We start from the raw sequence: 16,466 nt of genomic DNA, 5'->3' as shown, positions 1-16,466 counted from the left end.
GCTGCCCACTTTACACAAAATATGCCTTATTTTTAGATCCAATACGTTTAATGTTTTGCCAAAAGTAATTTACAGTCACATATCTTGAATAAATTTTCTCCATTTAATACTTTCTAGCAAAGCTATTATTCTTAAAGAAATAATTTCTAAATTTTGTCCTTTTTGGTATCATGGGATTTTTGTTGATATGAAGACAGTCATCGTAGCTGTCTGAATCTATAAAGTCAATAAAAAATGCTTTCCTGAATATTAGTGATTCTTTTATGTTATCCAAGCCATGTAACAAACAACCTCTTTAAGTATCCACATATCCTTTCAAAAGCACATTCATGTCAGTTCACTTTTTCTTTATCTCTCTCTCTCTTTTTTCTTTTTTACATTGTTTACCCAACTTCATTTGCTTCTATCCCAAAGTCATCACATGGAATATTTTCAGTCTTCAGAAGCTTGCTTCTACTCCTTCAGCCAACTCAACCTCTTCTCCCTTCCTCCTCCCCAGCTCTAACACTGTGTTCCTGCACAGGATCTGGAATTCCTGTTTAATATAGGACTGAACTAGAAAAATCTCTCTACAGTTTTATGTCTGCCTAGCCATTGCAATAATGCTCTATACCTCTTCAATTTCTCTACATCCCTGGCATAAAGTCTTTCATGAACAATTAAATATTACTGATATCACTCCACAATCTCAGGGCAATAAATGAGATATTACCATTCATGTATAGAAAACTTCTTTTCTTACTAATCTAACTGATGAAAAACCAAATACCAAAATCTATTTAACCCTGTATCCAGAAGTATGTTTTTGTCTTGTGAACATTTTCCATTAAGAATCAACCATATCTTTTCAATTCATTCACTCTATCTATTCTTCTTACATACACATATTATTAAACAAGGACAGTCTCCAATTTTAAACAATGAAGGTGGCACTAAGGAATTCAAGAAGTAGATGCACGCTCTAATTGAGGTGTCTGTTAGTTGTGTGATTTGAAGCAATTCCCTAATCTGCAAAATTAGAGTCATCATGGGCAAATTGTACAACTGCTGCATCTTTAAATGTTGTTTAAAAGTAAGATTATGTAAAAAAGCACCATCTCTCCTCAAAGAATTATATTTTGTGTCTCTGAAGTACCAACTGCTGCAGAAAGTGATACCCACCCTTACTGTCACTCTGTTATACTTTCAAATCAATAGATCCTGCTGACATGACTAATAACAAGAGTAAGCAATGTAGATAATTAAACCATTGGAATTAGGAAAAATCCCTAATAACGGTTATCAGAGCACTTAAACTCTTTGATAAGATTCAAATAAATTCATATTACAATCACTTTGTTCTCACTTGCTCATAAATGTGTGACAGCTTTTTGATAGACATCCTATAAAATCAAAGGATAGGAAGAGACCCTTCTACTGTTACTTCTGTTATCACACCTAGTGTTTCACTGGAGCCCTCTGAGGGTGTGAAGAAAACACCTCTGCACTTGGAACCATTTGGGAATAGTGATGTGATCAGGCTCACAAAAATTAATGTTTCTCTTTGAAAGATTACTTGGTGATCATAGTTTTTTCTTTTCTTTTTCTCTGATGGGTCATCCTGATTAAAGAACTGTTTAAGAGCAAAAATTCCAACATACTTACCTCTCCCCTAATTTCAAAACATAGTTTGATTCTATAGGAAATAATTCTTAAATAAGGCAATAAATTAAAATGAAGAATGCAGGGATAATAAAGGAGTCAGGCACGGTTATGCACACCTTTAATCCTAGCAGCTCTAGAAGGCTGAGCAACTAGGAGGCCTCAGCAACTTAGCAAGACCCTGTCTCTAAATAAAATATAAAAAAAGGGCTGGGGATGTTGCTCAGTGGTTAAGCACCCCTGAGTTCAATGCCCACTATAAAAAATAAATACATATTTTTTTAAAAAAGACCATCATTTTGGAGCAGATACAGAATATCAAGTTTTCACAGGAATCTGACTGAGCTCTTCCAAATTATGAATGTCCTCAAAAACGCAGGAAAATGCAAGATTCTTGCTGCCCAAGAAAAGCACTATAATTTTCATGTCGTTTAACAGGATTGTTGATTAAAGATTCTAACCAGATACAACTTCATGTATTAACTCCTTCCTTGAAAACAGTTCAAATTCAACAGATTACATCCCAATGCTCTCCCTAAATCCAGGTACTCGTTGAACTTTATAATGAAGTTGGGATTTTATTGTGTAAGGCACTGTTACTCTAAAGAGCATTTGTCTCATTTGAAAGAAATTAGATTTTAGATTTGTAACTATTACAGCAGCTGCCTAGCAGAAGCTTCTTTCTTACTTTTTATTCACCCCCCACTTCCTATAGTTCTTTTTCCATTCATCTTTTCCTTTCTTCATTCAAAGTTGTAAAACTCAGAAACTCCAAACTCTTTTCCATGTGGTATCACAATTTCTGGTCACTATATAAAGAAAAATCTTCATGTATTGTATGTCATGGCTTTTGATATTAAATGCATTTATGAGAGTCTAAGTTTCTTTTTTAATCATCCTATTACTAGATGCAGACTCTGATATTTGTATTATACTCACCCTGGCTTTTTTTGTATCTTGATGTTTTGTGGTTTGTTTTTTCGGTTTAACTCATTCCCATTCTTGAACCATTTGAACTTTAGAGAGGAGTATTCTGAACTGGTTTCACAACGAAGCACTAACTTGGAGCCTGCAACTGACTCCTGGCTTTTCATCTCTTTCAATCGGGGAGGCAAGGCTGAAAAAGAAAAGAAAAAAGGATGATCACCAAGTAATCTTTCAAAGACAGACATTATTTTTTTAGTGAGCCTGATCACGTCACTATTCCCAAAGATATTACTAAGAGAAAAAAATAAATAAATTTAAAAACGGGTGAGTGAAAATGGATCTCAACTTGGAGAAAAAAACAAACGTCTAAATAAAAGATAGGAAAGAGAGAGAAACAGTTACAAATTCATAAATTTATTTCTAAAAAAACTTTGGGATTTTAAATTTGTAAATTTAATTCTAAAAAAATTCTAGATAGTTACTTTCTGAAGCTTTACATTCTCTGATACCACTTAGAATCCTCAACATCGCTGGATGTAGTGGCACACACTTGTGATCCCAGCTACTCAGAAGGCTGAGGTAGGAGTATTGCAAGTTCAGGGCCAACCTGGGAAACTTAGTGAGACTCGCACCCAAAAAAAAAAAAAAAAAGTAAAAAGGTTAGAGGATGTAGCTCACTGGTAAAGTGCCCCTGGGTTCAATCCCTAGTATGGGAATGGGTAAGTGGGAAATGAGGTCCTAAGCATTGGTAATGCCAAAGAACAAAGCCTGTGCTAGAAGAGAACATGTAACTTGGAATGATTTTCAAAGCACTTTCATGTTCCAAGTCATAATTCACCAGAGTTTTGTTAATAGATACAGGACACATCATACCCACTGTGTTTTTTTTTTATTTATTATTACTATTATTATTTTTTGCAGTTGTAGATGGACAGAATGCCATTATTTTGTTTACTTTTTATGTAGTTCTAAGGATTGAACCCAGTGCCTCACATGTACTAGGCAAGCATTCTGCCATTGAGCTACAGCCCCAGCCCCCATACCCTCTTTTTAAATTGTAAAGTTTAATTTTAGAGATCAGTATAAGTGACTAACTTATCCAGACTACAAAGTTCTTGGCTATTTGGGCTCATTTCACCAACCATCAGAGGTAGTCACAAAAAAAAAAAGAAAGAAAGAAAGAAAGAAAGAAAGAAAGAAAGAAAGAAAGAAAGAGGAAATTTATAATCATAAGACCTATTTCCTTCTTCAAGAAAGAAATCCTTTGGACATATTGCTCTTTTATTGGACCTACCAATAGCCATCTCAAAAACAATGAATGCCATTCCAGGTGACCACCATGATTCTGCCAAATGGTTGGTTTGACTGGGTTTAGCATTTCTAAATCTTCTCAACAGAAATTGCAAATACCTAAATTGCACATTAACTTGTTGAATACTTTACATTTAACATTTCTATGCCATTCTTATTTTTTGCAAGAATGCTTAAAAGAATATTACCTAGGGAAATGATTTTGGACACAATGTTATGATATCTGAGGTTTGTTTCAAAATGCTATGTTGTGGGGAATGACTAGGCATAAATATGCAACAAAATTAACAAAAAGTTGATGGAATCCAACATGGCGGCCGGCGAGGAAGCAGCGTCTCCAACGTCTCCACTTTAACGGGATATGAAAGACTCATCGAAACAGCTGCAGCCTAGCTACGGAGGAACTTCTACCATAACTTCCTTAAGAGGAGAGCTGCCGTGAACTGGTAGGTTTACTCGAAGTGACAGGTTGCCCCAGAGAAGTGGATCTTGGAAGGCCACGCGGGCACAGAGGTCTAGTCCCCCAACCATCAGCCGCTCCGGCAGGCGGCTCCCCCTGGAGGCCTAGCTCTCGCCCTGGGAGAAGCGGCCCCACCCGCCCGCTTCCTAACCTGGCAGCCACAGCTACTCAGCGATAAAGGTGCCCACGTGGCGGGTGCAGAAGTTAAGTCCTGTAGACGCCAGCCACCTTTGCAACCCCCGGGAACCCTGAGTGGCTTGGCCCGCCCCGCCCGAACCGGCAGTCCTCCGCCATACGGGCTCCCCCGGGAGGCCTAGCTCTCGCCCTGGGAGAAGCGGCCCCACCCGCCAGGTTCCTAACCAGGCAGCCACAGCTACTCGGCAATAAAGGTGCCCACGTGGCGAGTGCAGAAGTTAAGTCCTGTAGACGCCAGCCGCCTTTGCAACCCGCGGGAACCCTGAGCGGCTTAGCCCGCCCCGCCCGAACCGGCGGGTGCAGAAGTTAAGTCCTGCGGACGCCAACCGCCTTTGCAACCCGCGGGATCCCTGGGCGGCTTGGCCCGCCCCGCCCGAACCGGCAGTCCTCCGCCATACGGGCTCCCCCGGGAGGCCTAGCTCTCGCCCCGGGAGAAGCGGCCCCACCCGCCCGGTTTCTAACCAGGTGGCCTCAGCTACTTGGAGATAAAGGTGCCCTCGTGGTGGGTGCAGAAGTTAAGTCCTGCAGACGCCAGCCACCTTTGCAACCCGCGGGATCCCTGAGTGGCTTGGCCCGCCCCGCCGGAACCGGCAGTCCTCCGACATACAGGCTCCCCCAGGAGGCCTAGCTCTCGCCCTGGGAAAAGCGGCCCCACCCGCCCGGTTCCTAACCAGGCAGCCACAGCTACTCGGCAATAAAGGTGCCCACGTGGCGGGTGCAGAAGTTAAGTCCTGCAGACGCCAGCCACCTTTGCAACCCGCGGGATCCCTGGGCGGCTTGGCCCGCCCCGCCCGAACCGGCAGTCCTCCGCCATACGGGCTCCCCCGGGAGGCCTAGCTCTCGCCCCGGGAGAAGCGGCCCCACCCGCCCAGTTTCTAACCAGGTGGCCTCAGCTACTTGGAGATAAAGGTGCCCTCCTGGTGGGTGCAGAAGTTAAGTCCTGCAGACGCCAGCCACCTTTGCAACCCGCGGGATCCCTGAGTGGCTTGGCCCGCCCCGCCGGAACCGGCAGTCCTCCGACATACAGGCTCCCCCGGGAGGCCTAACTCTCGCCCTGGGAAAAGCGGCCCCACCCGCCCGGTTCCTAACCAGGCAGCCACAGCTACTCGGCAATAAAGGTGCCCACGTGGCGGGTGCAGAAGTTAAATCCTGCAGACGCCAGCCGCCTTTGCAACCCGCGGGAACCCTGAGCGGCTTGGCCCGCCCTGCCCAAGCGGCGGCGGGTGCAGAAGTTAAGTCCTGCAGACGCCAGCCACCTTTGCAACCCGCGGGATCCCGGAGCGGCTTGGCCCGCCCCGCCTGAACCGGCAGTCCTCCGCCATACGGGCTCCCCCGGGAGGCCCAGCTCTCGCCCTGGGAGAAGCGGCCCCACCCGCCCGGGTCCCAACCACGCGACCGCAGCTACTCGGCGATAAAGGTGCCCCCGCAGCGGGTGCAGGAGTTAAGTCCTGCTGATACCAGCCACGTTTGCAAGCCGCCGGCACCCAGTGCGGCTTGGCCCACCCCGCCTGAACCGGCAGTCGGCCTCCACCATCCGGGCTCCCCCGGGAGGCCTAGCTCTCGCTCCGGGAGCAGCCCCCTGCAAGCTAGGGGAACCTTTGACCCATCGGGAGGTTAGGCCCAGCAACCTGCGGAGTGATAGAGGTGCCCCTCGTACCTGCTGGGTAGGCGGACCTTTGACCGACCAGCAGAGCAGACCTAGGGCCTCCCAGCGTGGTAGACGGATCACACCAATTGGAGGAGGATCACAGCCACTACATGCCCTGCAAGGGTGATTATTCAACTATACAAGAGCAATATAAATAAATAGAGGGAAAATTTCAAAACACAACAGTTTCACCAAGCAGAAAGAAACGCCAGCAGTATGAAAAGACAAGGAAAGAAAGGACCACAGGCAATGCAGGTCAACTCAACTTTAGAAGAGGTAATAGGTGCAACAGATGGAATGTCAGATAGAGAGATCAGGATATACATGCTTCAGATGATCTGGAGTCTCAAGGAAGACATGAGACAGCAAAATCAGATAATGAAAGATCACATTGACAAACAAATCCAGGAAGTAAAAGATCAATTTCACAGGGAGATAGAGGAAATAAAAAACAAACAAATAGAAATACTAGAATTGCAGGAAAAAATAAACCAACTTAAAAACTCAATTGAGAATACTACCAGCAGAGTAGATCACTTAGAAGAGAGAACATCAGACAATGAAGACAAAGTATTTCAACTGGAAAAGAACATAGACAGCTCAGCAAGTCTGCTAAGAAACCATGAACAGAACATCCAAGAAATATGGGACAATATCAAAAGACCAAATTTAAGAGTCATTGGGATACAGGAAGGCACAGAGCTCCAAACCAGAGGAATACACAGCCTATTCAATGAAATAATACGAGAAAACTTCCCAGACTTGAAGAATGAGACAGAATCCCAAATCCTAGAAGCCTACAGGACGCCGAATGTACAAAACCATAAGAGATCCACACCTAGACACATTATAGTGAAGATGTCCAACATACAGAATAAGGAAAGAATTTTAAAAGCTACAAGGGAAAGGAAGCAGATTACATTTAGGGGTAAACCAATCAGGATAACAGCTGATCTCTCAACACAGACTCTGAAAGCTAGAAGATCCTGGAATAACATATTTCAAACACTGAAAGAAAATGGGTTCCAACCAAGAATCGTGTATCCGGCAAAATTAAGCTTCAGGTTAGAAGATGAAATTAAAACCTTCCATGATAAACAAAAGTTAAAAGAATTCGCAGCTAGAAAACCATCTCTTCAAAAAATCCTTGGCAAAACATTGCAGGAAGAGGAAATGGAAAATAACATTGAAAACCAACAATGGGAGGTAGGACAGTAAAGGGGGGAAAGTAGTCAAAGAGGATAACAAATCAGGTTTAGTAACATTAACAAACAAATATGGATAGAAGTACAAACCATATCTCAATAATAACCCTAAATGTCAATGGCTTAAACTCACCAATTAAGAGACACAGGCTAGTAGAATGGATCACAAAACAAGACCCAACAATATGCTGTCTACAGGAGACGCATCTGATAGAAAAAGATATCCATAGACTGAAGGTGAAAGGTTGGGAAAAATCATACCACTCATATGGACAGCGGAAACAAGCAGGCGTGTCCATACTCATATCTAATAAAATAGATTTCAAGCCAAAGCTAATCAAAAGGGATAAAGAAGGACACTTCATACTGCTCAAGGGAACCATAAACCAACAAGACATAACAATCATAAATATATATGCCCCAAATAATGGTGCAGCGGTGTTCATCCAGCAAACTCTTCTCAAGTTCAAGAGTCTGATAGACCACCATACAATCATCATGGGAGACTTCAACACACCTCTCTCACCACTGGACAGATCTTCCAAACAAAAGTTAAACAAGGAAACTATAGAACTCAACAACACAATTAATAACCTAGACTTAATTGACATATATAGACTTTACCACCCAACATCAAGTAGTTACACTTTTTTTTCAGCAGCACATGGAACCTTCTCAAAAATAGACCATATATTATGTCACAGGGCAACTCTTAGACAATATAAAGGGGTAGAGATAATACCATGCATCTTATCTGATCATAATGGAATGAAACTGAAAATCAATGATAAAAGAAGAAAGGAAAAATCAAGCATCACTTGGAGAATGAACAACAGGTTGCTGAGTGACATATGGGTTATTGAAGACATCAAGGAGGAAATTAAAAAATTCCTAGAGTTAAATGAAAACACGGACACAACATATCGGAATCTATGGGACACATTGAAAGCAGTCCTAAGAGGAAAATTCATTGCTTGGAGTTCATTCCTCAAAAAAAGAAAAAACCAACAAATAAATGATCTCATACTTCATCTCAAAATCCTAGAAAAAGAGGAGCAAAACAACAGCAAAAGAAGTAGAAGGCAAGAAATAATCAAAATCAGAGCTGAAATTAATGAAATTGAAACAAAAGAAACAATTGAAAAAATTGACAAAACTAAAAGCTGGTTCTTTGAAAAAATAAATAAAATTGACAGACCCTTAGCCATGCTAACGAAGAGAAGAAGAGAGAGAACCCAGATTACTAGCATACGGGATGAAAAAGGCAATATCACAACAGACACTTCAGAAATACAGAAGATAATCAGAGACTATTTTGAAGCCTTATACTCCAATAAAATAGAAGATAGTGAAGGCATAGATAAATTCCTTAAGTCTTACGATCTGCCCAGATTGAACCAGGAGGATATAGACAACCTAAACAGACCAATAACAATAGAAGAAATAGAAGAAACCATCAAAAGACTACCAACTAAGAAAAGCCCAGGACCGGATGGGTATACAGCAGAGTTTTACAAAACCTTTAAAGAGGAACTAACACCAATACTTTTCAAGCTATTTCAGGAAATAGAAAAAGAGGGAGAACTTCCAAATTCATTCTACGAGGCCAACATCACCCTGATTCCGAAACCAGACAAAGACACTTCAAAGAAAGAAAACTACAGACCAATATCTCTAATGAACCTTGACGCAAAAATTCTCAATAAAATTCTGGCGAACCGGATTCAAATACATATCAAAAAAATTATACACCATGATCAAGTAGGATTCATCCATGGGATGCAAGGCTGGTTCAATATACGGAAATCAATAAATGTTATCCACCACATCAATAGACTAAAAAATAAGAACCATATGATAGTCTCGATAGACGCAGAAAAAGCATTCGACAAAGTACAGCATCCCTTTATGTTCAAAACTCTAGAAAAATTAGGGATAACAGGATCATACCTCAACATTGTAAAAGCAATATATGATAAGCCACAGGCCAGCATCATTCTGAATGGAGAAAAATTGAAGGCATTCCCTCTAAGATCTGGTACAAGACAGGGATGCCCTCTCTCACCACTTCTGTTCAACATAGTCCTCGAAACACTGGCAAGAGCAATTAGACAGACGAAAGAAATTAAAGGGATAAAAATTGGAAAAGAAGAACTTAAATTATCACTATTTGCAGATGATATGATTCTATACCTAGCAGACCCAAAAGGGTCTACAGAGAAGCTATTAGAGCTAATAAATGAATTCAGCAAAGTGGCAGGATATAAAATCAACACGCATAAATCAAAGGCATTCCTGTATATCAGCGACAAATCCTCTGAAACGGAAATGAGGACAACTACTCCATTCACAATATCCCCCCAAAAAATAAAATACTTGGGAATCAACCTAACAAAAGAGGTGAAAGATTTATACAATGAAAATTACAAAACCCTAAAGAAAGACATAGAAGAAGACCTTAGAAGATGGAAAAATATACCCTGCTCATGGATAGGCAGATCCAACATCATCAAAATGGCGATATTACCAAAAGTTCTCTATAAGTTCAATGCAATGCCAATCAAAATCCCAGCTGCATTTCTTGTAGAAATAGATAAAAGAAACATGAAATTCATATGGAATAATAAAAGACCCAGAATAGCAAAAACAATACTAAGCAGGAAGTGTGAATCAGGCGGTATAGCGATACCAGACTTCAAACTATACTACAGAGCAATAGTAACGAAAACAGCATGGTACTGGTACCAAAACAGGCGGGTGGACCAATGGTATAGAATAGAGGACACAGTAACCAATCCACAAAACTACAACTATCTTATATTTGATAAAGGGGCTAAAAGCATGCAATGGAGGAAGGATAGCATCTTCAACAAATGGTGCTGGGAAAACTGGAAATCCATTTGCATCAAAATGAATCTGAATCCCTATCTCTCGCCTTGCACAAAAGTTAACTCAAAATGGATCAAGGAGCTTGATATTAAATCAGAGACACGGCATCTGATAGAAGAAAAAGTTGGTTATGATCTACATACTGTGGGAGCAGGCTCCAAATTCCTCAATAGGACACCCATAGCGCAAGAGTTAACAACTAGAATCAACAAATGGGACTTACTCAAACTAAAAAGTTTTTTCTCAGCAAAAGAAACAATAAGAGAGATAAACAGGGAGCCTACATCCTGGGAACAAATCTTTACTCCACACACTTCAGATAGAGCCCTAATAACCAGAATATACAAAGAACTCAAAAAATTAGACAATAAGACAACAAGTAACCCAATCAATAAATGGGCAAAGGACCTGAACAGACACTTCTCAGAAGAGGACATACAATCAATCAATAAGTACATGAAAAAATGCTCACCATCGCTAGCAGTCAGAGAAATGCAAATCAAAACTACCCTAAGATACCATCTCACTCCAGTAAGATTGGCAGCCATTAGGAAGTCAAACAACAATAAGTGCTGGAGAGGATGTGGGGAAAAGGGCACTCTTGTTCATTGCTGGTGGGACTGCAAATTGGTGCAGCCAATTTGGAAAGCAGTATGGAGATTTCTTGGAAAGCTGGGAATGGAACCACCATTTGATCCAGCTATTCCCCTTCTCGGTCTATTCCCTAAAGACCTAATAAGAGCATGCTACAGGGACACTGCTACATCGATGTTCATAGCAGCACAATTCACGATAGCAAGATTGTGGAATCAGCCTAGATGCCCTTCAATAGATGAATGGATTAAAAAAATGTGGCATTTATACACAATGGAGTATTACTCTGCATTTAAAAATGATAAAATCATAGAATTTGGAGGGAAATGGATGGCATTAGAGCAGATTATGCTAAGTGAAGCTAGTCAATCTTTAAAAAACAAATACCAAATGACTCCTCTGATATAAGGGGAGGAAACAAGGACAGGGTAGGGACGAAGAGCTTGAGACGAAGATTTTCATTAACAGGGTTGAGAGGTGGGAGGGAAAGGAAACGAGAAGGGGAATCGCATGGAAATGGAAGGCGATCCTCAGGGTTATACAAAATGACATATAAGAGGAAAGGAGGGGTAAGACAAGATAATTCAAATGGAAGAAGTGATTTACAGTAGAAGGGGTAGAGAGAGAAAAGGGGAGGGGAGGGGAGGGGAGGGGGGATAGTAGAGAATAATACAGACAGCAGAATACATCAGACACTAGAAAGGCAATATGTCAATCAATGGAAGGGTAACTGATGTGATACAGCAATCTGTATACGGGATAAAATTGGGAGTTCATAACTCATTTGAATCAAACTGTGAAATATGATGTATGAGGAACTATGTAATGTTTTGAATGACCAACAATAAAAAAAAAAGAGGTAAAAAAAAAAAAAAAAAATATGTGAAATTTGAATTTCAGTGTCCTTAATAAAGCTGGAACATGACTGTTAAAAAAAAAAAAAAAAAAAAAAAAAAAAAAAAAAAGAAATATGAACATGTGAGAGTGAGCCAGAGAGAGAATTTTGGCTGGAAATTTAACTGAGTAATTTGGTTCAGCAAGAAGACCCTATCCATTTTCCCTTTGGCTGCTTAACTCCAATTTCTCTGATAGAGTCGGAATTTAGAGAATCATCTCTGACCAGGTACGCCTCTGCCAGAACAACAGAAAGTGCCAAACTGCCTCAGCATTGACAGCCAAATTGACACGGAGATGTTGTAAAAATAGGAATGAGGGATCAGCTTGGACTTCCCTGAACTTATTTTTATAATACTTACTAAGGACTTGCACAGAGACACCCATGCCTTCGTTTCTGCTGAACTGCACAGTCTTATACAGGACCTCCTCGTGAAGCATGCAGACAATGGTGGGAAGGGGCGCTAGAGAGTGGATCACACTGTAAAGACAGCGATGTGATTTTGAATCCCCCTTTCCCTGAAGGCACCAGCAGAATCACCAAGAGGTAGCCTATTCCCTCTCAAATGAGATACAGCAGTTTATCATGTCAGACTACGCCACAGAGGGTTAAGGCTATAGGGCTTCTGGCTGTCAGCAGCAGGATTTCATCCTGGGGCCCCTCAGGCCATATGGAGGAAGCCTAAGAAGTTCATTCTCCTGCTCCCATTGTCTGGCATCTTGTCTCCATTTCCCACCCCAGGGTCCTCTTGACTGGCCGTTTATCCCGATTTCAAATCATGTGTAAAACAAGCATCCTAAAACTCTCCTCCTGTCCATTAAGAGAAGCCTCCCAATTTGTATCCAAATAAATTTAATAAGCAGAAATATGAAAGGATGGGTTGTTATTTTAATTTAGAAAATTGAATCTACTTCCACAAACTTAGGGAACCATCTTTTAACATTTGGAATGATTCTGTGAAAAGAATTTGAAATTATTTCTGCTGAATAGAGATAATCTGTGGAGGTAAGATCATGAGAGCAAATTATACATATGTAATTCTTTTGTGGAGCTACAATATTAAGATTCTGTTCATGGCTCCTATTAGAGTTCATCACCACCTATTTCAGATTTTGCACACAGTAATTGTTTCATTGTAAAAATCTTTTGTGTCTATTTTCTGAATTGCTATGTTGTCTATAAATATTTAGTGATAATTTGTGATTGGGTTGTATTTACCCCTGTAGTTATGTATTACAAATGAAATGACAGCATCTGCTGAAATTAAAAGTGGCCACATTTTCACTGGAGCTTAATTAAATGCCAAAATTTATCTACATTAAAAAAAAAAAAAAAAAATGCAAATTATATTTTACCTGAATATATAGTTTAAATACTGCTGGTCAATGTCACTAAGGAATGAGAGAAAAAAGATAAAACATATGAAACAACAGAAGAAATTTTTAAAAACACAATACAGTCATTATCCACTATTAATAAATTTTATTTCTACATGTTACTACTTTATAAATTCTTAATAAATTTTATTCTTAATAAAAAATATTCAAAACTAAAAAAAAAAAAAAAAAAAAAAAAAATTAACAAAAAGTTGATAATTGCGGAATATGAGCAATAAGTATATGTGGAGGTTTGATATATAATTCTGTATAGTATATATGATTTTTTTCATAATAAAATGATTAAAAAAATAAAGGCACAGATGAATGGATTTCCCTCTGCATACACAATTTCACTTACTAATCAACATCACAGAAACTGAGAACTCAACAACTCTCAGTTTCTGCTGAATCTTAGAAAAGCCTACTTCAAAGTGTACTTCTGACCCAGTCCAGGAATTAACAGGAAATCCCAGAAAATAAACCCAGGTAAATGAGACTGATTCAGTGCATAATTACTCATTGGGTAAGGACCAAGGCTCCAAAGACAGCAATCAAAGCCACCTTAGGCATGAACAGGAAATGGAATATCTTGCCTACTCAGGGTATTTGTTTTTCTATAACTCTGCTATTACCGGGCAAACCCCCACAAAATGTCAGGAATGAGCATAGGAGTTACAGCAAAAAACATTTGAATATTGTGACTTCTTAGCAGTATTCCAATAATTATATGTCGCCCTTCTTATTTATTTGGAGGCTAAGAGACAAAGTGGAGAAGCAGGCATTTACTGTGTCACAATGGCACGTTATAGAAAATTTATTTCATCTGTTTTTAGCTTTCAATGCCTGATGATTATGTCTAGTGGTTTTTTTTATTTGACAAATTAAAAATAAGATTTACTTTCTGAACAGAATTCATAAAAGTCTAAGATGTGGTTCATGAATCTATCTTGAATTTTTTTTTTAAGAGACTGAATTCTCATCCATCTAGAATAGTGCTTATATATGCTGGAGCTAAATGACACCAACGAAAGTGATTTATATATGCTAAGAAAAACAAATTGACTCATTTTATGTGTGGACTCAAAGAAGTAGCTTGAGCTTTTCCAGTGGATTTTATATTCAACTTGAAACACAACCAAAATTCTCAAGGTTTACTTCTTTGCCTCTAAAGAAAATGCTCTAAAGGCAGTATTTCAAGTATCTTTGAATCTCAATAAGCACATGTTCCCTCATCCACTACTCCATATCTTTGCTTATCAATATCTGAACATAAATCTATTACACTTATTTTCTCTGGTTCGTGTAAATATTTAATCAGAGTATCAGTTTGCTTATCCTTCCCCTTTCCCACCCCTCTTTCTTTCTTTCTTTCTTTCTTTCTTTCTTTCTTTCTTTCTTTCTTTCTTTCTTTCTTTCTTTATTATTTCTCTATTAAGAATCTTGATTCACACTGAGGAAACAATCAGAAAAATTCAAATTGAGGGATATTCCACAAAATGGGTCTAAACTTTACAACTGTCAGTTACATGAATGACAAGAGAGATGGTGAGACTGACCTAGATTAAAGGAGATGAAAGAGATGAGACAAATAAATACAAAATGCAACTATTGATTAGATCCTGCATTAGGGGAAATGGCTATAAATGATATTATTGGGGCTATTAGGGAAATCTAAATAAAAATATCTTATTAAAATTCAACTTCTCAAGTGTGGCCATTGCATGTAGAAGAATGTCCTGAAAAACTAAGGGGTAAAATAATGTCTTAAACTGAACTTCTGATGACTTAGAAAATAGGACATACATGCAAACATATATACTAAAACACACCCACGGAGAAATGTATAAAAGGAGCTTTGGTTTCTCTTTGTTTTCCTGCCTTTCTCATCTGGTCTTCTATTAAATAAAAGGCTTAGGCTTTCCTTGGTTTTCTTTTGGGTTTTTGTTGTTGTTCTATTTTGTGGAGGTTTTCTGGTTATTGTTTGTTTGTTGGTTTGGTTTGGTTTTATTGTTATTGTGTTTTTTATTTTTTTATTTTTATTTATTTTATTTTTTTTTTTTTGCAGTTCTGGGAATAAACCCAATGTTATACTTGCTAGGCAAGCACCTTACCAATGAACAATAACCCCAGCCTTCATTAAGTACTTTTTAGAATCCTGATTAAGTTTGCAATCATAAAGGCAATTCTCGAAAATATTTGGATTATGATTTACAACTGAAATCTACTTAATGAACAATATCCACCATGGAAATTCATTGCAGCCATTTAATTTTGTGAGTGATGGTGCACTGAAATCCCCATGTGGTCAACTTCATAACCATGAATTTGGAACTCTAAACTCATCAGGTCCTTTGGTAGAAGGAAACCAATTGTTCATCTGGCAGGTTAATATCACTTTTAGGGTTCATATACAAAGAACTTCCCCCTAAAGATCACATTCCTTCCTTAAGAGGTGATCTTCAAAGTAATGAGACAGAGACTTTCAGATAAGGTCTGAGCTAATAAATCCCTATTCTTTAAATTGATCCTGATGTATAAATGTTTCTTGATGGCTGGGGTTCATTTACACCCCTTAGGACTAACCTGAGTTACTTTCTCTTGCACAGTTCAAAGTTTCCAGGTACTCTTTGGCCTTGTGTCTTTGAAGTCTATAATAATGTTTCTTCTGTGTGCTCTGTGACATAGGGTAATATCTATGACATGAGCATATCCAGCTTGTTAGGAATCAGCTCTTTTAAGAACTTGGAGGCACAGTATAAATGGAGAAACAAACCTGCACACCACCAGTGGAGCCCCATGACTAAATTCCTGACCTATAGGTGTTCTGCTGTCAGTACAACCTGCAAGAGAAGTACCATACAAAACTCTTCACTCACTCCCAGCAGAGCCCAACTCGTATCCAAGAGACCTGGCAATGATGTAAACCCTGCCTTATCTTCTTGAACTGCCACACTACTGAAATAGCTCTAAATATTTCATAGCTTCTTCCAGAAAATGCAAACTAATATTTGAGGTGGGATGCTTTTATGATTTTTTTCATCTATCTACAAGGAGACAATTTCAGTACAGTAAATTTTCTTTTGTCAGGGATTATAAAAAATTTTCTCAACAGAATACGGTTTACATATATGCATGTTTCTCAGATAGGGCTTTTTTGCATGATATAACCTCATTAATTTAATTTTTAAAGAAACCATTCCATCAAGTACTTTCTTATACACAAGTTTAATTTCATAAGGCTAGGGTTCCTAAACTTAGTGTTGATATTTTAGACTGAGTACCTGGATTTTAAAAACTGAAAACATTTTTTCCTTGTCCTTCA

The 16,466-nt window shown here is 39.3% G+C and overlaps 1 protein-coding gene across 2 annotated transcripts in view; it reads right to left on the bottom strand.

The window, feature by feature from the left end:
- Nrg1 (neuregulin 1) overlaps positions 1-16,466 on the bottom strand; it is a 987,318-nt gene that overhangs the window by 157,931 nt on the left and 812,921 nt on the right. For both annotated transcript variants that reach the window (XM_077792554.1, XM_026409439.2), the window contains exon 2: positions 2,581-2,758. In XM_077792554.1, the coding sequence (XP_077648680.1) occupies positions 2,581-2,758 (178 nt within the window). The remainder of the gene's footprint in view (positions 1-2,580; positions 2,759-16,466) is intronic.

The sequence above is a fragment of the Urocitellus parryii genome, chromosome 14 (assembly GCF_045843805.1).
Source record: "Urocitellus parryii isolate mUroPar1 chromosome 14, mUroPar1.hap1, whole genome shotgun sequence".
Taxonomy (NCBI): Eukaryota; Metazoa; Chordata; class Mammalia; order Rodentia; family Sciuridae; genus Urocitellus; species Urocitellus parryii.
This window is presented reverse-complemented; position numbering and strand designations above follow the sequence as displayed.